This window comes from Dermacentor andersoni, chromosome 9 (assembly GCF_023375885.2).
Source record: "Dermacentor andersoni chromosome 9, qqDerAnde1_hic_scaffold, whole genome shotgun sequence".
Classification (NCBI taxonomy): domain Eukaryota; kingdom Metazoa; phylum Arthropoda; class Arachnida; order Ixodida; family Ixodidae; genus Dermacentor; species Dermacentor andersoni.
In genome coordinates this window covers 140253842-140281427 of record NC_092822.1, presented here as the reverse complement: position 1 = coordinate 140281427, position 27586 = coordinate 140253842, and the positions used below count along the sequence as shown (strand labels likewise).

General features: G+C 47.0%; 1 protein-coding gene across 1 annotated transcript in view; it reads left to right on the top strand.

Moving 5' to 3' along the window:
* The first annotated feature begins 5653 nt into the window (after positions 1–5653).
* Positions 5654–27586, top strand: part of LOC129384455 (uncharacterized) — a 58461-nt gene continuing 36528 nt past the window's right edge. The window contains exons 1-4 of the mRNA XM_055069902.2: positions 5654–5869; positions 6964–7104; positions 14306–14437; positions 15263–15330. Coding sequence (XP_054925877.2) covers positions 5654–5869; positions 6964–7104; positions 14306–14437; positions 15263–15330 — 557 coding nt within the window. The remainder of the gene's footprint in view (positions 5870–6963; positions 7105–14305; positions 14438–15262; positions 15331–27586) is intronic.

The following is a 27586-nucleotide window of genomic DNA, read 5'->3' as shown; positions in this document are numbered from 1 at the left end:
CATGAACTGCCGATGAACCACCATGCTTTGAACGTATGGGCTTATATGGAAGCTTCGCTATCAGGTATATTTACATTAATCGAACAATTTCCTCGGAGGATGGACCCCTGGCAGCCTAGCCCCGAGCACCAACAGTAATAACCGCTGGACAAATAAAGTTTATTCCTATCCCATTCTCTCCTGCTGCATGGACAATGATTCCTGCCACACACGCTGGTGCCGTGGACAGACGTCAGCAGCTGACGTCGCATCCAAGAATAGCCCTCAGCACTTCACGCCTCCTTCGCGCCCCTCGGAAGCTCAGATGAGGTCATTATGCAAAAAAGAGGTGAGGCGTGCAGACAGGACACAAGAGAGGAACAAAAGTAGAAAAGTGGAGAACACGAACGCCGGCGTTCGTGTTGTCCACTATTCTACTCTTGTGTGCTGTCGGCACGCCTCACCTCTTTTTTGCATAATGAATCCTTAGAGAAGGGACACAGCGGTGGCGTAGAGGTAGGACATCAGCCTCGCGTGCAAGAGGACCGTGGTTCGAATCCCGGTGCCACGCAATTTTCCACCAGATTAAAAAAATCCGCGTGTTGATAAAACTTTATAAACAGGCCTGGAGTGTGGCCTGATAACGTTGACCAGAACCGGTAACGCACTCCCTCACCAGAGCAGGATTAGCCATCCTGGTGCAGTACTTGACCACAACCTCCTATATGAAAAAGGTAGCGAGGCACTGGAAGTGGTAAGGGAATACATCGACTTAGCACAGGTAGTGACCACGGATCCGGATCATGAGGCTGGGGTGCGTTTGACAGGTTTTCTCAGATCATGACCAGCAGTTTGCCATTATCCCTCAAGAGAAAAGCGTATAACAGCTGTGTCTCACCAGTACTCACGTACGGGGCAGAAACCTGGAGGCTTGCGAAAAGGGCTCTACTTAAATTGAGAACAACGCAACGAGCTATGGAAAGAAGAATGATAGGTGTAACGTTAAGGGATAAGAGCAGATTGGGTGAGGGAACAAACGGGAGTTAATGACATCTTAGCTGAAATCAAGAAAAAGATATGGGTATGGGCAAGACATGTAATGAGGAGGGAAGATAACCGATAGTCATTAAGGGTTACGGACTGTATTCCAAGAGAAAGGAAGCGTAGCAGGTGACGGCAGAAAGGTGGACAGATGAGATTAAGAAGTTTGCAGCGACAACATGGCCACAATTAGTATATGACCGGGGTAGTTGGAGAAATATGGGGGAGGCCTTTGTCCTGCAGTGGGCGTAACCAGGCTGATTATGATGATGATGATGATGAATCCTTACCAACTAGCTCAGCTTTCGGTCGTTCTATGCAGATGAGGTCGCCCGCATGGGTTTAGATGGCGTGGCCGCCGGCAACTAAGAGCACGCGCCGGCCGCCTCCCCCCCGCGCCGGCTCCGCTTGGCGCCTGATGCTTGCAAGGTAGCCTCCTCCACTTTCCTCTTCGCGTACCCTTCTTACCTCTACCGTTGCGCTCCGCGTTCGCATTCATGTTTCGTTGCGTTGTTCCGCTCGGTTACGAGATAAAACAACGCTGACGCTCAACGCAGGAGTGGGGGCCGAAGAGCTGGAGCTTTTAAAAAAACGGAAACAATAGGACACTTGTTTATTGACTGCTGGGACACCGTCTTTAATAGGAATGTACTGTAACATATTTGGAAAAAAAGACCTACCCATTGATTACACCGCATGAAATCCAGTACCTGCCCTTAGGCAATCAAGATGCTTTCCTGTAACACTTATTTACGGTCTTCAGTCTTCGCGCTACTTGGAAGACGAGGATGGCAGTCCAGCACGCAGACATAAATTTACGCCTTGTCAGGGAGCAATTTGTAGAAAGTGTGCCCTATACAAAAAAACGTATTGCGCATCCAACCTGAACTGTCCACCTGGCTGGAAATTTTCGGCAAAATGTATGCTCTATAATGTTTTATTACTCTGCAAACGCCGCAAAAAGGGGCACAGTGTTCCGATTTCTGTGTTATGCACTGTGCAGCTGTGAAGACGGCAATTAAAAAAATCGATTGTGGCCTAATGGTTAGAGGGCCCTGCTGTGCTTGAAAGCAGAGGTTCGACTGCCACATCAGCCCACAATATTTTATTTTTCTTAAAGCGACGCGACGAAGGAAGCTACTTATCTGCCAGAAAGTGCCAAGAAAGAGGAGGAACGCTTCGCATTAAAAGAATTTGTTCCTAACGGCTCTTCGCTACACAGCTGAGCAACGCAGTCTCCCACTCTGCATCGGAAGACCAATTTGAGGCAATCCTGCAGGCTGAAGATGCCGGCAGGGCCCAAGGGCTCGAGCCCATCATCTAGGTAGACAAGCCTAGGTCTTGCTGTCCTAAAATGACGTTTATTCCTCCTCCTCCTAGCGGCTCTTAGTTCTTGAGTAAGTGGGAGCAGAATTACGTTGCGAGTTTTCATGTATCATGTATGTATGTATGTATGTATGTATGTATGTATGTATGTATGTATGTAGGACAGTGTAATGATTGCGATGGCGACATAAAAAAACGATGTTATGACGAAAAGAGAGTGAGGATGCTGGAATAATGACGTCGCACGATCAGAACGACGTGACGACGACGGTACGACAACTGACGCATAATAACGACTATCTGACGTCGAACGCCGAAAAATGACGTAGAAAGATCAACGTCGATCTGTCAACAAATGATGTCTAACAACGACAGGACGACAATGCGATAACGTTACTGAAGTGATAACGTTGGCAAACGACAGTGTAATGACGACGGCAACAGAAAAACTGTATGATGATCACTGCACGATGGCAACGGTGTGACGACGGCGGCATGCCGGGAGTCGTATGATGAAGCTAGAGTGACAATATTGACGCGAGTATGGGCCCTATAGCGTAAAACTATTCCAATATGTTTTTATTCCAATGTCCTGACATGAAATTTGCGTAACCGCCGATGCAATCATCGCGCGCTCAACAGCAGGGTTCTTTGAGCACACCAATGAAACGCTCTCCTATTTTATAGGAGGTCAGTTTTGCTTGTTTGAAAAACAAATAACATTACCAACACTGAGTGGCTTGTCTTGTCTAAATGGCTCACAACTGGCGAGGAGGACGCTCATGCGGAGAGGTATTGGATGGGGCCGAGCCACTGCACTGAAAAAAGATAACCCGATGAAAAGGGTGGTGCCGGGGTCTGTGATTGGTCCGCTTTCCTTTACTTAGCTTGTGGTAGCCCGTCGACAATCGCGGCGGTATGCAACGGAAGCATAAGAATGACGCTGAGACGGATCCTGAGCAAGGAAGAGTTGGCAGAACGAGGTCGTAATAGCGAAAATGCTCGAAAATGTTACACGACCGCGCTAAAAGCTTTATTACGCGCAAATAAACCCATGATCTCCCGCAGGTGCGAGAGCCAGTGCCTGAGCGATCGGCGGCAGTCATCATTTATTCCTTTCGGAACGGGACAACCTACGGCTATTCAGAAAAAAAAAATCAGTTTTGTTTGGCATATTAATGCATATTAATGCTCACCGCGTCACATTGACGCGGTGAGTTTTTGCGGTTTCGTGACGTCGTGGCAGGTGAAGTGGGTGCAGCCCGAAAACTTTTGAATAGCCGAGGGCTGATGGCGAAAAGGCGCTGAATAAGAAATAACTATTTTTCATTTGTTCGGTCAAATCATGCATAACCAGTGTGCACACGTCATGCCAAATGGGGAGTTATCGCGGATTTCATGACGTTCCGTGAAAGACAGCTGAAGTGGGGGTGGTCCAAAATGTTTTTGACCAATTGCGGAGGGCTGATTGCAGAATTGGAATAGAAAAGTGGAATAGTTTTACGGGATAGCGACGGTATGACCACTGCAGTGTGGCTACTGATGTATGATAGCTGCTGACTACGACACAATGACGAAAATAGCATGAAAACTGCGGCATAACTACAATTCAATGATGACAGCATGATTACGATAGAATGACGAAGAATTTACTTTACGTTCATAGAGTGATGAAGCCGGTATGACGACAACGGCACGGCGACAATGGACTGACGACAACTGTGTCACGACGATGGCTTGATGAAGTCGGCATGTATGTATGTATGTATGTATGTACGTGCGTGCGTATGTATGTATGTATGTATGTATGTATGTATGTATGTATGTATGTATGTATGTATGTATGTATGTATGTATGTATGTATGTATGTATGTATGTATGTATGTATGTATGTATGTATGTAATCAGACTTTAACGAACGCTGCGATCAACTTGGTCACGCTTTAATATAGCTGGAATACTTACGTCGGAGTTTTGATGGCACCATTACAAGAGTAAATGCTCTGAACCACAGGGAGCTCCTCCACGAAAACGAATTGCGGCAGACCTCACCTCTAGATGACTGTCGATGGTAATGCAGTCAGTATTCAAGCAATGTATCAACACATGGTATTTCTGAATTCACGTTTACTTAACATATGTAGTGGGCACTCTGATGCTTCCTATGGTTCGGTAGCGTCCCACTTTGCTATGGAATTTGCTTGCCAAGGTCTCTCATAAGAATGGCAGCATGAGCGCGATTATGACACCGACGTGGTGACGGCGATTGAATAAGGAAGACATCGATGGAACGACAAAGGTGCCAAACCAAGACATGAGGACAATGTGATGACGACGGGTGTATGATGACAATGAAGTGACGACCGCGATATGGCGAAAAAAAAGATGACGAAGCTGGAATTAGAACGGGGCAAAATCAGAACGATATAAGGACGATGGTATGACAACGGATGCATAATAGCGACAAGCTGACCACGAACGCCGAAGAATGACGTAAAGGAATCGATTTCGACCTCTCAACAAAGGTTGTATAACGACGACGACAATGCGATAACGTTGCTGAAGTGATGACGATGGCAAAACGACAGAGTGACGACGACGGTATCACGACAATGGTATGACGATAATTAATTAATGCTGATAGTCATATGACGAAGCTAGAGTGACAATGATGACGCCAGTACCACGGTATGACGACTGCATTATGACTACAGATGTATGATAGCGACTGTCTGACGATGACGCAATGACGAAGACAGCGTGTCAACAGCGGCCTAGTTGCATCTGAAAGCTACATCATTACAACGGGATGACAAAGAAGGATTGTCATCGATAGAGTGACGAAGCCGGTATGACAACTACGGGATGACGATGACTATACGACGGCGATGGCGTGATGACGGTGGCATGAGGAGTGTTCGATAACGAAGTTAGAAAGACGATACAGCGACGGCGACGGAATAAAGACGACGGCATCGCAACGAATGATAGACGATGACTGTATGACGACGACGCGAGGATGACGATGGCATGGCAACGGTATGGGCACAATGGGATGAAGACGAGTGTATGACGACGATGGTGTGACGAGGACTGTATCACGGGGCTGTATTATGACGATGACGTGACAGCGACGGCATGACGACGACGGCATGATGACAAACGGATGACGAAGCAGGACAGACGACAGTGGAGCGACCGCAACGGCGTCACGACGGTGGTGCGACAACGAATACATGGCGACTGTATGACGACAATGACGTAAGGGCTATGGCATGACGAGAGTCGGATGAGAATGCTGGAATGATGACGATGCAAAGACCTGGTGGCATCACGGTCCCGAGCACACACGTAGTGGCCCAAGCTACTAGACAAGATGGGCCCCTGGATCCGCGTAGAAGGCGTGAAAACGATGGCATGAAGACGCTCAGGCCACAAAGTTGGAATGACGAGCATGGAAGACCACAACGACATCGCTACGGCGATCGCATACGCAAGCTGGTAGACAACTTGGGTCACTTGGTCAGTGTAAGAGGCTAGACAGACAGACAGACAGACAGACAGACAGACAGACGGACGGACGGACGGACGGACGGACGGACGGACGGACGGACGGACGGACGGACAGACGGACAGACGGACAGACGGACAGACGGACAGACAGACAGACAGACAGACAGACAGACAGACAGACAGACAGACAGACAGACAGACAGACAGACAGACAGATAGATAGATAGATAGATAGATAGATAGATAGATAGATAGATAGATAGGCAGGCAGGCAGGCAGGCTCGGAAATTCCTGCAGTAGGCAAATAATGCTAATCTAATTGAAGAACAATGGCCGCTTCAGGTAGGACATACTCTTGATCTAGCTCAATCAGCACCAGTCTTGAACGTTTCGTCTGTCTGTCAAGAACATCTCAACATAAATTACAGCGTCATCATCTTAAAAAAATCTGAGGACACCTAAGCATTTCTTATAAATTGTGACTGCGAAACCTCTAATGTCAATGAAACACCACTGAGCTGTCCTTAGAATTATGGACTGCTCGAGGGCAAACGAGCGCGTTCAGACGCTTGGCTAACGCCTCCTAGATAGCGTTAGTCCGTGACGTCATGCTACCTTCACAGATTGCCACAGAATTGAAAGGGGACGTTCCCGAGTAAGCTGCCCTGATTTTCACTCACCGCTACCATAACGCCGAGCTTGGAAATTGAAATTTTGGTCGAGTAGCATAATGCTCAGCGCTGCTATCGGAGCGCTCTGATTTAGGCCAGTGTGTTACGTACTCGGTTCCTGAGCGTGATGTAGAAGGGTCGAAACTCACTGCCGTCAACGTTCTCCTTTTCGAATTTGTTTAGCATCTTTATGCATCAATTTTTATAGTGATTACCAATGCGCAGTTAGAACACAGGCATGAGATTGTGCGGGCCAGCAACGCGTGCACAACACAGGCTCTCGAAAGGGAGGGCGACGGGGCATCGCCATGATCAGCTATCCCCTAACTCGACAGCTGGCTAGTTAGTTTACCCACCCACCAATTAGTTAAGTCATGGTCGTACAGCACCGGAATACATGTGCAACATGCCTTCGTTTCTTTGCGTTCGCAGGCCATCTTGTGCCTGGCATCACTGCAAAGATTCTTCGGTGCCCAGTATTCGTCGTCATGCTTCTTCCTTGTGGTGGCCATTGTGTTCACGGCATCGGCTACGGATCTGTGTGGATTTCAAGCGAGTCTCGTAGCATGCACCGTAAGCACGCATTGTCGTGGTCTCTGTGAACTTCTTCATGCCCGTGAAGCATGTTTGAAGGCACTGACGTTTCTGTGATTTGAACTGAAAAGTATATTATGATCAGGTTTTACCGTTCCCTCTATATATTACAGCGAGCACATGAATGCAGAGAACGAATGAATTTATTCGCTCTGTTAGAATCGTGTAGCTTTGCAGCAGATGGCGCTCTGTATTGCTTGCACCTTTATGCACACCTGTGCACTGCATTGGCATATCATGAGCCGGCAGTTACAATTGAGAGTCAGAAAGCTACGACGTTAGGCATTAGAATGACATTAAATGTGAAGTGGAGTGGGCTTTTCTTCCTGATTAGATAAATGGTTGCACCTGTTCTGTATGAATGTGCCGGCTGGGCGCAAAGACATATTCCAGGCCCCGTTATGGCTCTTGTTTATGATAGTGCTGTTTATATAATTATAATATTTATCATTTCATAAGGGGTTGAGGGGCTACATTCTCTTTTGGCGCATTCTCTGCTTCATTACAGCATGCTTGTCAACGCAGCGCACTCCCCGCGAGCTAACTATTGCGTTAAAATACGTTATAGTATGACAGCCGCTCGTGGCTAAACTTGTTCCTGCATACATCACAGCGTGTTCTCCTACGCTGTCGAATTGCGCAATCTCGACGCAATATTTTACGCTGTGATATTTTACGCTGTAGTAGGATATTCTCGGTGTCCCCTTTCCCGTGTACCTATGTATTGCCATGTACCCGCCGTGCTTGCTCAGTGGCTACGGTGTTGGGCTGCTGAGCACGAGGTCGCAGGATCGAATCCCGGCCACAACGGCCGCATTTCGGTGGGGGCGAAATGCGAAAACACCCGTGTGCTTATATTTATGTGCACGTTAAAGAACCCCACGTGGTCAAAATTTCCCGAGTCCTCCACTACGGCATGCCTCATAATCAGCAAGTGGTTTTGGCACGTTAAACCCCATAATTTTTTTATTGCCATGTATTTCCATATTAAACTTAGTGAATCCAGTTCCCAAGTAAATGCTTTCGCAGGTACACAAGTTGGAATCCTAGTTGTGGTGAGTGAAATTCTGTGTCTTGTTCTGCCTGCGACGGCAGTGAAGCTGAAGTTGAGTAACTGGCCCCTCGAGACTGCGATGATGACGACCGCAAAGGAGAGACGGATAGTAACCGCAGCTTCTAAGTGCTGTCGCAATAAATTGCCCGCGGGTATAAAATTTGGCCTAGGTTGTACTGAGTAATTTCCTACGCAGTGAAAATAATCATAAAGGTTTCCAAGTCGGGGGAGTATATATATATATATATATATATATATATATATATATATATATATATATAAATATATATATATATTCATCTCACTGATGAAATATGGGAGTGCAGGAAAAAAAGCTCACAAGTCAGCTTGACTAGTTCCCAGCTCCCCGGAGTGCAATATAGGAGAAACAGAAACAGTTTTCGCATGGCAACATAAAAACCACAAACAAATAGTAATCGTAATGCATCAATAACTTGTCGATAACAGTGAGAATAAGTAACTATAGAAATAAAAAGTTTGTTAACTGCGTGATAGACCAATGTTAAAGGAAACGTACAAACATGAAAAATCTGCAAGTAAAAAGCGCTACATAATGAAGGAAATAACGAAAAATAAAACGGCACACATTGGTGTAGTATGAAACAGTACATTGATACAATGGATATATAGATATATATATATATATATATATATATATATATATATCCCATTAATGTAGCTGGTCGCGGACGGAGAGGTTGCAGCGGAGCGCCAGGACCAGAGGACCAGCGTAGCAGGCTCTTGGAATGGACTAGCGAGCGCCCTAAAGAGGCGGCAAGCACGCGCCGCCCAACTTTATTTTCGTCATCTTTTGCCATATGACGACCGAGGGCACCGACCTTTAGCATCAGCGCGTAGCGGCGTCGGTGGGCACTACAGCCTCCTCCCTCCTCCGCCCAGAGTGAACGCCAAAATGTAGTCGTCGACGAAGTGGAGACGGTGCTGTCTTGGTTACATGAATACCCGCGGATACACCGGCAACGTCCGGGCGGAGCTCCGTGAGAGGAGACTTGAGGTAGGCCGGTTTGAGGTGATCGAATGAGACTGCCTCTTCGCGTCCAATTAATAGGATGGTGGCGGATACAGTGCGGACCATAGTAGGAACGAGTAAGGGGTATCTTTGCAGCTTCTCCTCTGACAAAAACACGGGTGGAAGACGCAAGGTCCTGATGCAGAAAGATGCTGTGCTTCAAAGATCGTGGTGCGTTGGGAGTAGTAGCGGAATGCAGTCGTGTAGGCATAAAAAGTACTGCAGCGGCTGGGGCAAGGGGGCCCGAAGGAACGAAAATATCTCCAGTAAAGCCGCGGCGATGCACCATAGACGAGTTCGGCCAGATAACAGTCAAGGTATCGACGAAAGACAGCGCGTAGGCCGAGAGGCACTATAGGAAGGTGGTCGACCCAGTGGTCCCGATCCATGCCCGCAGTGGGGGCAGCCTCGAGCTGGCGGTGGAGCCGTTCAACGATGCCGTTGGCACACGGATGATATGCAGGGGTACGGCAGTGTTTAGCGCCAAGCAGGCGGCTGAGGAAAGTGAACTTAAATTGCCGGCCACGAATTGTGGTCCCGACGCTGGAGCAGCCAAACGGGAAAGCCATGCTGAAGCGATAGCTTTGATGACCGTTTCCGCAGTGATGTCAAGAATGGGCATGGCTTCGGGCAACAGTGAAGAGGTCAGTCATTGTTAGAATGTACCGGCACTCACGAGGAGGAGGAAGCGGTCCCACCAAATCAAGTGAATCAGATCAAAGCGACAGCCAGTTGGCAAGAACGAATGCGTAGGAGTCTTCGCGTGGCGGGTCACTTTGGCGTCCTGGCACGCGAGGCACGAACTGGCGAGCATTGGTGTCAATGGTTCGTGTCAATTGGTCTGTGAAATCTTGAATGTGTGGAAGGGTATAGCTATCGTGGACCGTGTGAGCGTTGAGCGCCCGGTAGTCGGTACATCCACCCCACTCAGCCGGTGCTTTCTTGAGCACCATATGGAGTAGGGAGGCCCTATTGGTGGGCGAAGGGCGAATAATACCCAGCTGGAGCATGTGCTCGAACTTGCGTTTAAAAATGGTCAGGCGCTCACCGAAGAGGTGGCGCGGACGAGCTTCGTCGGGTGTACCACGCGTCACAGTGTGGTGGGTTACGCTGTGCTTGGGTGGCTGATTTACAGGGCCTCGTCACCTCAGGAAAGCTTTCGAGGATGCGGGCGTAGGGGCATGGTGGAATCAGCATGGCGATTCCAGTGGGAGCGACAACCTACAAAACTCCAGGGATGGAGAACCGTTTCTTGGTGTCCATCAGGTGACAGCGGCGCATGCTGACGTCGAGGTCAAAATGGGTCGGAAGTCAGAGCCGACAAGAGGCTGATTGACGTCGGCTACGATGAAGACCCACTGGAATGTGCGCCGCAGGCAAAGGTCGTGAGTGAAGGACCGTAGACCATGCGGGGTGATGGAGGTAGAATTGGCCGCGTGAAGTGCAGGGCCATTCGACTTAGAACCGCTCGGAGAACCACCGTACGCTGACCTCGGCAACAGTACCTACAAGGAAGCGTAGGCCGGAAATGCGATCCATGACAATGAAAAGGGCGGCTGGGTACTAAGGCGACGTCACATGCCGACGTCAGTGATCTCTCAATGCGTTTCGTGATCACTAGCATGGGAACTTGCACTGACAGGCGCGGTGCTGAAAAGTGTGTCAGTACTAGGAAATAGGCTAGCTTCTAGGATTGAGCGAGCGCAGACTGCTCGGGGAAAAGCTACGGCTACTGGGGCGTGAGGAGAGTCGCGCTGGTGATGGCAGGACGTCGTAAAGACCTCGATCTTTAGCGTCGCCACGTAGCGGCCTTGGTGGGCGCTACAAGCTCAGTAAACATGAGCTGTGGCCGATGGCCAGTTTTTGCTGCACTTCATTGTGTGGCTTTTCTTTGTTTGCCTCAACGCCCTTTCGTTGGTTAGAGGCTGAGCAGACACACGTGCTTGTGAGGAAGCTTTAACTCGGGTGCTACAATCTAAATACATGTAAAAGTAGAATTCAATTTTCTTGGCAACACTGCAACAAATTTGACGAGGTTTCTTGCATTGAAAATGAATGCTTAAAATCAAGCGACTGCTGGTTTCAAATTACTGAGTTAAGTTGTCAATTTTTTACTAAAATTGGCAAAAATATCGCATTTCCTGGAAACGAAACTATAAAGTTTACAACTCCGTAACTCAGCAACAAAAAATGACATCACAATTCTATGAAATGCATCTAATAGTACATCTGAAGCGCACTAAATTGATATATCACATATGATTCTCAAAAATATTCAGTATTATAATACAGCTTTTGCAGAACCCTTGTATACAACGTAACAAATTCATATGTAAGATATAAATTGACATATGGAATTTCCTCGCTTTCGAATATGTAATGGATGCCGTTTACAGAGCCGCGATTACTATTCTTGATACAGAGCTACTAATGTGGAAAATTCGTGCTTCTATATTTTTGTTTCTCAAGCGGCCATTAGAAATTATGCAAAAGGTAGGATCTCTCCTGAGACATGACACATGATCAGAGTCAATGAAACAAAATTCTCCAACGCAGAGAAGAACGGCAGGCAATTGCTCTGGTTCCCACCGCATACGACTCCAGGCATTCCCGTAATCAGCCTCAACGAGGTAGCACACCTCGAAGTTCGAGGTTTTACTCGCCGAGCTGAGCAAAGAGTGACCTCCATCGGTCAGGAGAACGCAGAGGAGGAAATCTGGAGAGAACAAAATATATTAACAAGATTTAGCGACATTACCAAATTCTGTCAAAATTGGAGGCAAGTGTTACCACCGCCTCACACTAAACTAAACGGAGCTGAGTCCGTTACTTGAGGGCGATTACAAACAGAAACTTATACGAGTCCTGTGCAACTAAAAACTTTCGACCCCGATTTATACGGGAGCGATATGTGCAAGCGATTCAAGTCTGTTAGAGCCACCCTTCAACACATGTTGTGGGGATGTGAAATATGTCAAAATAATATGGCAGTCTCCCCGGAAGATCGACTTGCGCGTTGGTCGGCCGTGCTACTCAGCTCAGAACTCCAAGACCAACTTTGGGCAGTCCAGCGAGCCAAGGAAGCCGCACTGGAGCAGCAGCTCCCAGTGGCCAATCTGGCGGCTCTGCCTTCCAATCGCCGGATTCCTAATAATGTTATCACATAACATACTTTTTTCGATCTTTCGAATTTTTGAAAACGTTTTCAACAAAATTCAGGCCCTAAACGGATATTCCCCTTCCAACAGTCACTAGAACTTAGCTTTCTCTCTACAAATGCAACACATTTCATTAAGCTCGGTCCAGGGGCTATCTCAGAAAAGCGTTTTTGCGTTTTACATGTATTTGAATAGGCCGCGTCAGAGCGGGTCCGAGCTAAAGCTTCCTCTTAAAACTGCTGTCATGGCAATTTGGGTCATTGCCTTTGGTGACCGTGGCGTCTTGCTCCCTGCCGTTGCTGATGTTTCGCGGCGGCACGTGTTTCCCGTATTTTATTTCCTTTCGTTCAATTTTGATCACCAATTACAATCTTTCAATGTCTTTGCGTGCTCATTCGCAAAACAACGTATTTTCCCCACCAGCTTGGTTGTGAAATTATGTACTACTTCCTGACTAAACAATATAATTAACAAATAAATAAATAAGCAAACAAACAAACGAACGAACAAACAACCAGCCAAATAAACAAATAAATAAATAAATAAATAAATAAATAAATAAATAAATAAAACGCTGTCGCCATAGCTCTGTTACTTTACCTGTCATTTTTCCTTTCAGCATTCAAAATTATTTATTTATGTTTATTTATTTATTGAATACTGCGGACACGTGGTCCAAGCAGGGAGGGCGACATATGGTACATACTAAGAAAATCAGATTGACAAAACAAACAGAACAATAAAAAACAAGATTAGGAAGTAGATTCAATTTATACAATTCCATTCGGTTACAGTTCGAGGAAAAAAAGAAAACTTATATGTGTTTGTTCTTGCAAAGTAAGGGGTTAATGCATCATGTCTGCGGTGGCGTGAAGTTCTGGTCGATAACTGCGATAAATGTTCAGATGGGTCAAGGGATAAATTGTTAGTGTGAAGTAGTTTAAGGAATTGAAGTCTCTGTTTTTTTCTTCTAAGTTCGAGTGGTTCAAGGTTGTTAATTTTCATAAGCTCGGTGGGGGAATCACATCTGGAAAATTTGTTAAATATATATCTGACCGCTTTTCTCTGAATTCTCTCAAGGCTATTGATATTAGTTTTTGTGTATGGATCCCAAACTATGCAAGCATATTCGAGCTTAGGTCTAATTAGGGAGATGTAGCATAGCATTTTAACGTTAGGTGGGGCTTTCTTAAGTTTGTGTCTCAGCAGGCATAGTTTTCTGAAGGCTGAAGCGCAAGTGTTATGTGATCATTCCATGATAGTGAATTGTTAAGGGTCACTCCTAGGTATTTATAGCTAGTGACTTATAGAAGAGGTGATGGACCTAGCTTATATGTATAAAGCAGGGGTGATTTCTTATGTGTCATTCGCAGTAGTACGCTTTTATCTGTGTTTAGTGTCATTCCCCAGCACCTGCACCATGCAAGAGTGTTATTTAAACTACAACGTAAACTAGTTTGATCATGGAGAGAGACTATATCTTTAAAGAGTACACAGTCATCGGCAAATAATCGAATCTGTGCACCACCTTCAAGCGTGTTAACAATATCAATAATATATAGAACAAAAAGAAGAGGACCGAGCACGCTGCCCTGGGGAACACCCTATGTGACCGGAAGGCAGCCCGATTTTTCGCCATTTATCTCAACGAATGGTTTCTGCATCACTGGCGAATTATGTCTGCATCACTGGCGGCGCGCCACGTCTACTTGACACTCGTTCCTCATTATGTTTTTTTATATCCTACGGTAATCATACTGGGAGGGAAAGCCCTTAGTCTGTGAAAGGCATTAGAGTGTGACTTTAGTTTCGACTCACACCACTCTTAAGGAATAGCATGGCGTAGGCCGATTGAAAAAAAAAAAAAAACAAGACAGGAGGGAAACCTTCATTGCGACCATGTGTCGTCTCTTTCAGTCAGTTCCAGCAGAAGTCAATTTTAGGACAAGCCTTCTCATCCTGAACGCCGTGATTCTTTGCGTCACTGCCGGGAACCTGGTGGTGGCTGGCTTGCGGGACACCCTCGTTTACAGTCGACGTTCCGGCAAGGTGCGACTCGACTTTCTAGCAGCTCACATTTACCGCCATCCGAACAAAATAAAATGGGCGGCGACAAAGCGACAAGAGTGTCTGCCTAACTAATGACCAGAGAACTATTGTCGCTGTAGCTTAGAGCGGAACACGAAAGCCTTCATTCCGTCGCAAAAATAACTGCCGCTGAGGTGATACGCAGCGTGCGCGTGAACATTTGATCATGTACGTTCTGCCAAAACACAAGCCCACAAGCTTTATTATCTCTTTTGTGCTTCGCTTCATCTTGTAAGTACTTCGAAATTTTTATAGAGGCTTTCTAATTATTACTAATATCGGTCTACGTGATCAACAATAGATCACGTGCGCTGTAATGAGTGTGATTTTGGATACATAATACTTAAGGTACATTAGAGCTTAAACGCCTCGACTGTTGATTTAACATGAGAAACATATTGTAGCACAAGAAGCACAGAGGAGTAAAGGCAGTAGCAATATTTTATTAATAACAGAGTGCGCGGATATTGCTGATGCAACTGAGCGGTTGTCCTTTGGACAAGCTGACGTAATATTTCTATGTAGCCAGCTCAGCGCATCTCTGGCTTTCATAACTTAAAACGTCAGTTTCTCTAAAGCAGGAACTTTTTAAAGGGCAGTATGGAACAACTCCTAAGAGATAAGGAATTAAGCGTTTCATAGTAGTGTAAATGTTTCTTCATACGCGTTTTGCGACCGTCCACTCACACCGCGGAAGTGGGAGTGAGTTATTCGTCGGTAAATAAAATAGGCACCTAGGTTGTCGGAAACAAAGGTCTTCAGGCATTACCGTTCTTATTTTTTCAGTTCCAGGTGACTGGGGAAGAGGAATCCTATTCACCATTAGGCCTCTTCATCTGCATTCCTATACACAGGTGAGTGCTACAATGCCTTCGCGTTTGCATGGGCCCAGGTTGTAGTACGATGTAAGTGTGTCAGTTCGGTTGTCATGCGCGCTGTCCTAGTTCCGCGATAAAGTCGTTGTTGGCATTAGCTACCGTATTTCTATCAATCAATCGATTGATCAATGAATGAATGAATCAATCAGTCTTTATTTCGCATTCATTCATTTACAAAAAATGAAGGCTGGGTCAAGAACTAAAAGCTGCATTTTTGCAGCTTGACAAGATTCTTGTCCGTATTTAGGCCAGCAAAGCTCATTGCTTTGCACTCATATACAGCTATTAAAACCGCACGTTGGAAAAAATAACGAAAGTTCGCTCAACTCACTAAGAATTGCTTTAGAGCGCAGCTCTTTGGTGCCTGTTCCTGCAATAAACGCGGCGTGTCTAGACGTCCCTCGGCGTAACCGAGCGAACGAGCACAGCGAAGGATGAAAGAGGGAGAGCGCAGCGGGCGATGAAAGACTGCGATAGCGAACAGAGTGCGAGAAGGAAAGCGAAGGAAGCCACCTTGAAGCGCCACCAGACGGTTTTCGCATCTGTGCATCCGCGGTGGCGGCGGCGCCGTCCGTATGGCATAAACAACAACAAAAAAAAAAAACCTGAAAGCTTACTTTCGCGCAAAGCGATCGCCGCAAGCGTTATCGGTTAACAGTACGGTTGCATAAGGTCCAGTTTCATGGAAGCGGCAAATATATGGCTGGTCTCCACATAGCATATCATATTGACCGCAAATAAAGACGGGGACAGAGGGAGAGAACACATAAACAGCACCGGTTGTACCGCCCGTGCTGTTTATGTGTTCTCTCCCTCTGTCCCCGTCTTTATTTGGGGTCAATATGATATGCAGTAAACACAAACTGGGCCAATGTGAAGTTCTTCCTCCCTATAGCGTCACGCGTCGTGGCTTTGTCAGCAGGTGATTGGTACAATGCCTCAATATATCGCCAAATGAAAACACGTATGGAGCTCACTCCTAACATCCTGATCCTCGCTCAGTTTTTTTTTTGTTTGCTGTGAGACCACGCTGGCACCACCGAACAAAATGTCACCAAGCCGTGCTCCATCAAAATCGCGCTTGCCAAAAACCAGGCTCGGCAAACTGATTCAAACAAATTGGCCACAGCCTCATGCTCCCACAGGCACTCTCAGATTAGCTTAATTGCGGGCTCTCGTTGGCCTACCAATGCACAGGGCTCAGTCACCGACTCGGACTGATGGGTTCTTCTGAATTGAAGTATTAAAGGTACACTAAAGCCAAATAGTGGGTCAAGCTTGAGTGATACATTAGTGCTTGGGAATGTACAAGGTGTCAGTATTATCGCGAAAAGGGCCTTAGTAATCGGGAAGCTTAGGTAAATGCTGGACATGATTAGAGACTCCCCCGGGACATTGAAGAACTTGCCTGATAACGAAAGCACTGCTCAGGTAAATTCTGTCACTAGTACTCAGCCAATCGTTCAAAAAACATCATTGCATTGCATTAGACGACGAAATAAAATGCTACTTATCGAGTTCTGTTTCATTTTTAGAAAAAAGAACTAACTGAAATTACTCTTGAAAACGACGCAGGTGGGCGAAAGGTTTCATTTTCGCTCGACTCTGCGCCAACCATGCTTTTCCGTTTCAGCAGTTTCGTTGTCGCGTAGTGTTGCGTTGGGTTTGCTGGCTCACGTAACTCGCACAAACTGCAAGTAGCAGAGAATTCAACTTTCATGTCATGCCGCGGGATGCCCGAACGGTCTACGCCACTTGACCAAAAAGCAGCTGTAGCGGCGAATTGTCTCGGTGCCGCCGCCTGTTGGGCGCCGTTTGCTCACCGATGGCAGCAAAGGGCGCTGATGACGTATGCAATGTCACCACTCCCCCGGTTGGGTGGCGGGAGATTTGAATTTCGCACAAGGTATTCAAAGCCTGGAGATGCAATTTGGCGAAAACTAAATACTTTCTTGGCACGAAACAAGCGCTGCGATGTTTCTGGAATGTTATTTAAATAGTCCACGTCGATTTCTTATTTGCCTTTAGCGTCCCTTTAATTTGCCCACATCGAGTCACCGAATCATACAGTATCATAGACTCACAGAAACATTCGCTGGGACTCAACGAGACCTAGAGAATTAGGAACTCACGCTGACGGACTCAACTCGCATTCAGGCTGAGAAACGACAGCTTACAGTAGTCAGTCTAATCAGCCAGGAAAAGGCAGGTCCATGCTCAGCCCATGTGGCTAATTAAGGAAAAATGAGACATCCACCCAATCGTACCAATTGCTACAATGGAAAGGCATACGGGTTCCTCGTAAGAAAAGCTCCACAAGTGAAGAAAAATTCGTCCTGGTACTGTACTCAAACCCGCGACCACCGCCTTTCCGAGCAGCCGCTCTACCATCTGAGCTAACCAGCCGGCTTGCAGACGGCAGGACAAAGTCGAACTTGCCAACAACTCAAGGCGAATAGAATAGTTTGTCAAACTCTTGCCTTTGCTTCCAGTTGTTGACAAATTCGACTTCACATGGTTAGCTTAGATGATAGAGCGGCTGCCGCGGAAAGGCGGTGGTCCCGGGCACGAGTCCCGGACCAAGACGAAGTTTTCTTCAACTGCGAAGCTTTTCTTTTGGGGAACCCATATGGGTTTTCCTTGCATAGATTGATACGATTGGGCGGATGTCTCATTTTCCCTTAATCAATTCTCTCCACCTTGCGGGTTTCCACAGAACTATTACGTCTGCCTCGGTGGCGTGGCAGAAAAGCTGGTTTTCCTTCTCTCCTATGCCACGTTAATCCAATTTGCGCAGTGCGAAGCCCCCGTCCCTGGAATTAGGGCATGAAGCCGAGGTGCATTTTTTGTTTGTTTGAGATTTGCTGTGTAGTGAGCAGTTCGGAAAATTACGTGGATGAGCATTGCCTCACTCACTCACTCACTCACTCACTCACTCACTCACTCACTCACTCACTCACTCACTCACTCACTCACTCACTCACTCACGCGCTAGGCCCAGCTACTGCTCCAAATCATCCAAACATCCATTCATGGGAGCTAGGAACATTAGACGCAATTTAGTGCTACGGCTAACTCAGAGCACAGCTAAAGTCATGCGATGCGAGCTGGAAAATTTCCGATACGTGTCCATTCGCTCGAGGCGCCGAAGCTCGGAACCGGGACCCATCAGCAATGGTACAGTTAACTGACGAAGCTTCATAGAGTAAATCAGTGGCTAGCGTTTCCACGACGACTGGCGAATTCTATGGAACGGTCAATCGCGGATGCCACTTTACGATCGGCCGTATTGTTTTTTTAAAGAGAAAGGGGACTTATCCGCGACTGTCCATAGAAAGACTGACTATCCGTAAAAAGCGCGGTGGAATATCGGCAACTTGTGAGCTTTCGCACAAGAAGGCTGCTAGGAGGATTGCTACGACCCGGTAATATGAAATTTCTGTCGCTGATCGGCCTGCTTTTAGGCAATTATAAGGCGTCTCCCCTAATTAAATTATTTTATACAATACCTTTTATTCCAGCTTGTAGGGGGTTTTAGCGTTCGGCCAGAGAATGTGTCTCTGATATAATTTAGGCAAATTGTCGAGCGCAGCGGAAACAACACCCTAGTTTGCGTAGTTTGTCTTTCTTTTCGTCTAATGTTAGTTCCGTCGTGCAAACATCCACCGAGTGATTTTTGTCTCCGCATAATATAGAACTCTCTGGAGTCAGTTTCACAGTTAGCATAGATGCAGAACCTTGGAAATGCTCATTAGATTGTCATTTTGCTATTGGGGCTTGTTCTCTCATGTCAGAAGTCATCATTATAGTCTGTTCCCGGCTTCTTACTTCAAGACTTAAGAAGTCTAGAAGTACAGACATTTCATTTAACCTGTCACTAGTAACGCCTGTATTTGTCGAAGACAAGATGCGCTGATTATAACGGAGTACCATTTCTTGCGGAAGATTTTGTATTATAGCAGTTTTCAGAAGAACTCCATATTCTTTTTCTTCGACGCCAAGGTTATGGAGAGATCTCACGCGCGTCTGCACTTCTTCGTGCAACCTTTGAAGCCCTTCGAAATCTTCGCAAGAACGAACTTTACGTAGGTTTAGAAGACGACGCATGTGGTCGTTAACAATCAGTGACTTCTGACCGAATCTTTCTTTGAGAAGTTCTATAGCTGTGCTGTAGCTCTCGTTAGTTGTCGACAGGCCGCTGATAACACCTTCCGCTTTACCCATCAAGTAGCTCCGAAGATATTTCAATTTGTCTACGTCGGTAATATATCGGTTCTGGTGAATAGTAGACTCAAATTGATCCCAAAATTCTGGCCATTTAATGGGGTCACCATGAAACTTGGGCACATCGAGCTTCGGTAGCTTAACGTGTGCGCGTGCTTGACGAAAGTCATCGTGAGATTCGTGCGTAGTCGCTGTTTGCTGATCGGATAAAATGCGTTCAGCGCGGGTTTTCGCGAGGACGATAGATTCTTGATACTGCCCGACGCTTTAAAGCTCATCCTCTAGGTTATCATCGGTAACCTGCTCTTCTACTTGGTTATCAAGGTTCGTAAGCATAGTTTCCTTTATCTTCAATAGGTTAAGATCGTCGGTCAGCTCACCATATGGCGTTGGTTCCGTCTGCATAAGAGTTGTCATGTCGTTGATGATCCTGGTGACCGCCGCTCGCACGGTAGCACGCTTCCGTTGTAGTCTTTCCATGTCGTCACGTCGGGAATGGTAGGCCTCGTGATGACGTGGATCGTTCTTCGATTCTGTCGCAGCGTCGTCGCATTGATCGCGTCGGTCGGTCGTCCTCTTCAGGTAGCTCGCTTCATCGTCAGGGGTCTTCAACTGTAGATCTGATATCCTGGTCACGGCACCATATGTTGAAAACCAGGAAGCGGAGCCGAAGTAGAGAACGTCTTCTTTATTCGACGCTTGCAAAAACAACTAAAAAATGCAGGCGCGCGCTCGGCTCCACGCTCGTTTTTCACTTCGTCTTCTTCTATTCTTTTTCGGAGCATAATATTCAACAGCCCTTTTGCAGACAGGACACATCGTGCTGCAATCAATTATTCCCTTTCGCCACCGACGTTTCAACAAGCTTCAGAAGTCACTTTGTAGTCCAGTAGATTTTAGTTTATGTTAAACAACAGTAGCGGTAACCGTTTCAACTAAACAATGGCACTGTTTTCTTTTGATGCGAACACATCAAATGGCCGACTTAGACAGAAATAAAAACGGCGTATGAAGCAGTGAAACCGCGTCTAAATTTCCATTGGCTGCGAGACCACGTCGCGTGCGCACCTCGACAGAGCAAAGCAGGCGAAAGGGAATTCCTGCTGCCGCGCTGGGGCCCCAGTTATTGTGTATTTACAAAGGGTATCACTGCGGCGCCACTTCAATCTCGCTCCCGGAAGCCTGTGTTATCCTCCCGTTCTTTGCCCGCGCAAGCTCTCGCCTGCGTTTTATTTCGCCTCGGTAGCCGCGATAAGTAAATTAACGTAAAACAAAAACGGAAGAAATCTGAAAGAAAAAATTTGAGCGCAGCCGTATACGCGTTTTCATTCCGCGGTTTTTTCGACTGGCCTGAACAACGTGTCCCGTGCGGCACGTTACATACGGAGCGAAGTAGGGCACGACGGCCTCGCTAATCGGGATATCGCGAAACGCAGCGCAGGAATTACGTGTGGGTGTGATTCACAACAGCCGCCGCACGCTCATGCAGCGCTTTGTTTCCACAGAGACAAAGCGCGACTCTGACGCCATCTGGTAGCCGTTGTCGTCGTAAAGCACGTCCTGCGCGGCACTACACCTTTCTTTTCATGCTATGGGGGCGAGCTCCAGCACTAGAAAAGCTGGCGCCACCGTCGGCGTGACGTGGCATGCGGGATCACATGGACACAGCGGCCGCGTCGGCTGCTTCGGAAGCGCCGAAGGGAGCGGAAAACGGAAGTTTAAAGTCCCACCTGCGCTCCGGTTTTTATTAAATGGTGAGGCCTTACCGCCTTTGGTGTCTGCTTGACAACATTTGAAAGTACAAAAATAGGTAGTGGCTGCCTTTGAAGGCGTGCAGCATGGTAGGCTACTGCTCGGTGCCGCACTGCCGGACGTACGCAACGGGGCCCGGTGTTAGCCTTATTCACACGTAGCCTCAGGACAAAGAGCTGCGTGAAGCATGGCTCGCGAAACTTAGAAGCGCCATACAGCCATCGGCTGCAACTCGGGTATGCAGCAAGCATAGACGCGAGAAAGATTTCCGCTACGGCGCCGGCACTGCAATGTTCCGTGAGTAGCAGAAAACGCGCAGTGAGACGCTCGCCCGCGCCCACTGCCCGGCTAATGTCATGACGGTTTGGTGTACGAACTTGTTGATGCTAGATACTGGCAAGTTCAATGGAACGGAAAGCGAGCGGTAAGACGCACATTAAAAAAGGCATCGCATATGGTCATGGTTGTGTTTAGAATTAATGCACTCGATTACCAAAAAGAAGTAGGGGGAAATCGCACGCTGAGAAGACCGGTAAACATACACTGCGACGCAACTTGAGAAATAATGTTGAAATGTCCATGAATTTAGAAGAAAAAAAAAAGATTGAATCGTCCAGACAAAGACTCTGCAATGAAATTATTTTTAAGCAGTATTTTAAGCAACAATATTTGCTAATGTACTGTGAAATGCTCATTTGCTGCTGCCTAAAGCTCACGGCACGGTATGAAAACGCACTCACAGAGAAAACAAAACGTTGTGCGCGGACACTCATGCAGATGCGAATTCAGTCGCTGCGAACCCGTGCGATCGCTGCATTGAGGCGTCACTCTGTTATGCTCCATTTGGTTATACAGACAGCCCCCTATACCAACATATTTCAGATAGTTTACTCTCATGGTTATGTTGCGCTCAGTTTTACAAACACGATATTAAGGAAGGACAGGACGTGGACGGGCGTAGGGCAAATTGCGCTACGTCCGTCCACGTCCTGTCCTTTCTTAATATCGTGTTTGTAAAGCTGAGCGCAATATAACCATGAACGTTCACCAACTAGCCCCTTTTATTGCTTTACTATAAGTTTACTCTCACCGTTTGCCAACCTTTCACGCAAGAAGCCGGTTCGGGAGACTCCATCGCGGCGACCACGCGCATTGACGTTCACTGTAGGTATTCGGTAAAGAGATAGCGTCTGTAAATGATTCTCTGCTTTCAGTTTGCCCAAGATTATTATATCGACTGTCAAAAACTTCCCTCGTGTCGAGAGTACTTACATAAATGTCCAAGAGGGCTGCCGCGTGGTGCTTTTGTTGAGCACCGTAATCGAAACCTATGAGGAGCGCTCCGCGTGATCCCTCATATTACGCAAGGGAGGCGCTTCCGACAGATGGCGACTGCATAGATCCTCGCTCCCAGTACCCTCCTTCGCAGGTTTCAGCCTCATGGTTCCGCTGCACCCTCCTTTTCCGCTTTCCTCCTCTCGCTGTCTTTGCTATCGCTGTCTTTCATTCCCCGCTGTACTCTGCGTTCGTTCTTTCACCCTTCGCTTAGCTCGTTCGCTTGGTTACGCCGAGCGACGCCGACGCTCGCAGCAGGAATGGGCGCCTAAGAGCTGCTCTTTAAAACGTTGGTGGTAGTGAGTTTCCAACCTACTAGTGAACGCTCAGCGGCCGATTATTGTACTCACTGGGCTAAACCAGTGCTTTCCAGATAGCAGGTCTGTGCACTCTGCTTTATACTACTCGGACCGAAATTCCCATTTCCAAGTCCCGCGTGACAAAAGCGGTGACGTCAGAGTCACCACGAATTGCATGGAGCAGTCGTCATTAGATTCCATGGCAGTCAGTGAAGGATTTCAGTAAAACTTCATTTGGCCTTGTTGGTACATAATTTCCGGTTTAAACTTACAGCGCAAGAAGATGAACGTAAGGTAGCAAAGTGAAGGTAGCATGACGTCACGAATCCAAGTCCACCGGGCTTGTGCTATTCAGGACGCGTTGGGCAATCGTTTTAATGCACTGGCTTGCTCTGCATGCGTTCATTACTCGAAGGACCGTTCAGCGGCGTTCAAGCGGACAATAATGCTTTCTAATTCTTAACCCATAAGTGCTTAAGTGTCATCAGATTTTTGTGTTCCTCATTTTTGTCCGAAAACTGAGCGTTATGTCGACAATGTGGGAAGCAGAATATTCTGACATTAATATTTTAAGCCAAATGAAGTCCCAAAAGAAACCATTATGCATAAACAAAGTCAGTAAGGTATGTCAAGCTTTCAATTCTGAGAGTCTTAATGCGACTGCGATGCTGCTAATCATCAAACTCTCGTTAATACTAGTGATGTCTGGCGCGCGGTGCGAAACATGAAACTGAAGGTAACCAAAATCAAATCAGAGAGTGTCTCTTGTTTTGAATTGCCATGTTCTGCTTATTGCCTTAAAACGCCTCTCACCGAGCGCCGTAGCAAATTTTCGATATACGCTGGAACTTGTTACGTTTCCTTTAGGGAACGTTTTGCCGCAAAAGGTTTTCAAATCGGCTCAATAATAGCCGAGAAAGAAATATTTCAGTGATGTGAAGGCATGATTTCAGGAGGCGAGCTTCACCGCAAACAGAGCCGCTCTTTCCACTTGCCCCGTCTAGCCACCGCAAGTGAAATTCATTTCCTGCGTTCTCCCATAGCGGACCTCGAGGATCGCGCAACGCATACGTCATGGGCCTCGCCTTCATTTTCTTTCTAGTTTTGAACGCGACACGGTTAAGGAGCTCGTGTCGCAGAAAATCGTGTCGTCGGTGTCGGCGTTGGCGGCGTTTGCCATGAGCGAAAGATCCCGGAAGGCAGTTCATAAATGAAAAACAACTTGCAAGATGGGGTGCGTGGGAATCGAACGAGGGTCTCCGGAATGCGAGACGGAGACGCTACCACTCAGTCACGAGTTTTTTTTCTTTATTTCTACTCAGCCACGAGTTCGATAGTTCAAAGCGGGACAAAAGCCCCTCTAGTGAATGCGATGTTGCCTTAGAAACGTGCCGTAGAAAGTTATACTGCGGTGTATATCGGTAATTATGAGCATATGAATTACAGAAGTCACAGTTACACGAGTAGCGAAGTACGTTTCCACTACATTTCTTCTGCGCTCTGCGCACACGCAGGGCCATCTCTCGGCAAACGCAGAACACCCCCTACTTGCAATGTACGGCGCTGCCCCGACACGTGGCGCGCCACTCGCCCCATGATCGCGTACGCCTTCATGGCGCGTCGTGGCCCGGCTGTCCGTGCCGATCACGACGTTTGGCTCGCGTAGATCGTTTTGAGTGGGTGGTGCGAACGGGGTCCGATAACGCTATCGCGTTCCACTCTTGAAGGCAAAGCTTAAGCGTCCTCCATTTTTTTTTTTCGGCCCGGCGTACTTCTGCTGACGGCGTCGCGTGCGAGCTGTTGCGATTGTCTCGTTTGGCGCAGCACACGATTTTGTGCGCTCTGCTCCAGGACACTTGACCAGCGGTATAAGTCGGGGCTAGACGAATACTGACGCAGACAGAAGTTGATCACATACCATGATCCCGCGCTGGAACGCGGTAGTAAATGATAGTTTCGGTGTCTGCGCGCGTGACTGTACGGCTTGGGAACAAGCGGACGGAACGGACGTACATTTCTCTTGCTGCGGTGCGAAGTAAAACAAAAACATGCAGACATTCGGTTTGTGTGTTTTATTATTTCTGTAAGCTATAATTCGTCTATTCTAGCAGTATATTACACAAATAACATATGTTGGTATGTATAATTATCGAAGTCACGTTCTCCACGAGCGACGTCACAGTGTGAACACGTGTACGTACGCGCACTAGCACGTGTACGTCATCCTCCAGCTTGGAGCGCGGCGGCCGCGAGTGGAAGGGAGAACGGCGTTCGGCTTCAAATTTCAGATCTTTCAGCGGCGCGTAATGATTTAATACTTTGCAGGCACGATCATTATCGCGCATCCTATTCTCTGTGCTTTTCAGCTCAAAATGGACAGAGTTGGTGAGGGGCCCTTTAGTGATAGTTATCCAAGTTCAGCAACAGTACCTAGGTACATCGTTGAACACAACCCTAACAATCTTTCATTAAAGTTGCACATTGCCTCACTCAAATCTGAAGCCATTAAGAGCACCATTTTTTCACAAGGTTGCTACGAATGTGCTGCTCAAGTGCAAAAATACGATTGTATGCAATACTTCCGTTAACTCTACCCTGATATCCATTTCAATAATGTGGGAGCTGCAAAACGCCACAATACTTAATGATCTTGATGGCGCGCAGGATCCATGAGCGTATTTCACTATGCTTAACTAGCATCGCACTACCAGTCTACTGAGCATGCAGTACAGCCTAAAGCACTGTCCACTCGAAACTCGTCGTACACTGTTGCGCCTATGTTAATGTTGTAAAACGTTTTCTAAAAATCATATCTTCAGCAAACCAGACCGGCCCGTGTTATTTATTGATCTAGTTATATGTTTATATATTTAGGTGAAATAACTGAAGCGCCACAAGGCATTATTGCAGGGAGAAAGAATGCATATTGTTTGCATGAGGCCGGTCTGGAGCAAACAACAAACTACCACGCATGTCTTTACTCACGCCGTCTGACACATGCTTCAGAACATTGTCACTTATTCTCAGGCCTTCACTCCTAAAGCATTCCATTATACGAACCACCCCTCTGCGACAATCGTGAGCGTACGCGACAGTGGTAGTTTTGGTAGATCCCCGCCAAAGAGCATATTAGTGAAAATATCCTTTTCTCTCACACCTTTACATATTCCCGCAAACCTTAATACGAAATAATATTAACCACTCTGATTACAGTAAGTTCGATATTGCGATTTGCCGAATCATGCTGAATAAAGGCTACAATTATCGAAGTAGAACTTCTGATTAGGCAACAAGCGTTTATTTTCCCGATTCCCGATGTTCTCAGTTACCCAGAACATTATGTAGTAGTAACTCATAACACAATATGCAACTTAACGTTAGGCTACAGCAGAAAACAATGATTTTTCGGAGTGCTATCGAAAAGCATGGTAGATTTGCCCTTCCATGGATGTTTCAGGTTGATGGGAAGTTAACTTTTAAAGGAGACAACCTACCATCACACGTCGAAGTCGGTCAGTTTCGACAAGTAGTACGGCGTTTTGTGCCAAAGCTGCTTCAGTGCCGGAAGTGTCAAAGGATAGGGCACGCTAGTGCGGTTTGCACGAATGCTGCCGTGTACTCTTGATTGTCTGGATCGCACACTTCCGACGCCTGTCGCGCAGAAAACCAAGGGTGCCAATTGTCAAAGTTCTCAAGATGCATCTTCAAAGAATTGCCAACGTGTGAAAAACGAGATTAACGTCTTGAGGCAAATGGTCGGGGATAGCTTACCACAGGCTGCCGCTAAAGTGCGACGTTGTTGTTCACATCGCCGGAGATCTAGGAAACCCACTGCTATTGCTAATCATGCACCGCGTCCACTGACAGTCCACACACTTCGAAAGGCAACTAGCTATACTAGCAGTGAGGATCCTAGCCAGAAAGTCTCCAATATCATGGCCTCATGCGAGGAGTGGCCACCGCTGCCAAGTCTAGATCAACCAGTGGAGCAGCAACATGTAGCACGTTCATTGAACCAAGTTTCTCCTTCAGACAGCAGTCAAGAGGACGACAAAGCGTGGTCAGCGCCCTTACGCACACGCTCCGACAACTAACGACTGCCGTACGCACTGCGGCGGCTCGAGGAGTAATGGGTGCCCTAAATCCGGTGCTGTTCAGTCTTGAGAAGCACCATGGCTGCTCCTCTGCGCTCATTCCTTAAGAAGTCACGGAAGTGGTTATTTTCCATTGCAATGCCCGATGCCTTGAATCTCGCCATTCGGGCTTTCGTCCATATGTGTGTAAGACCAAATTTCCAATGATTGTCATTTGTGAACAAAGCAATGAGAGCGCCATCTGCCTATCAGGACATGAAGTTTTCATGTCTGCCACCTGTAGTGACTGCTGCTAAGTCATCGTTCACGTCAGAAGCGATTTCACTTATGTACCCAGTGGCACCTGATGACGGCATTAGTCCGTATGCTTAACTGTAAAACGCAAGAACGTCGCACTCACGCTCATAGGTGCCTACATTTCACCTTCGAGGCAATTTAGCAGAGTAAGGCTAAGTGCAATTTTAACAGCTACACCGGGACTCTGGATTATTACAGGTGATTTCAATGCGCATCATCCGCTTTGGCAAT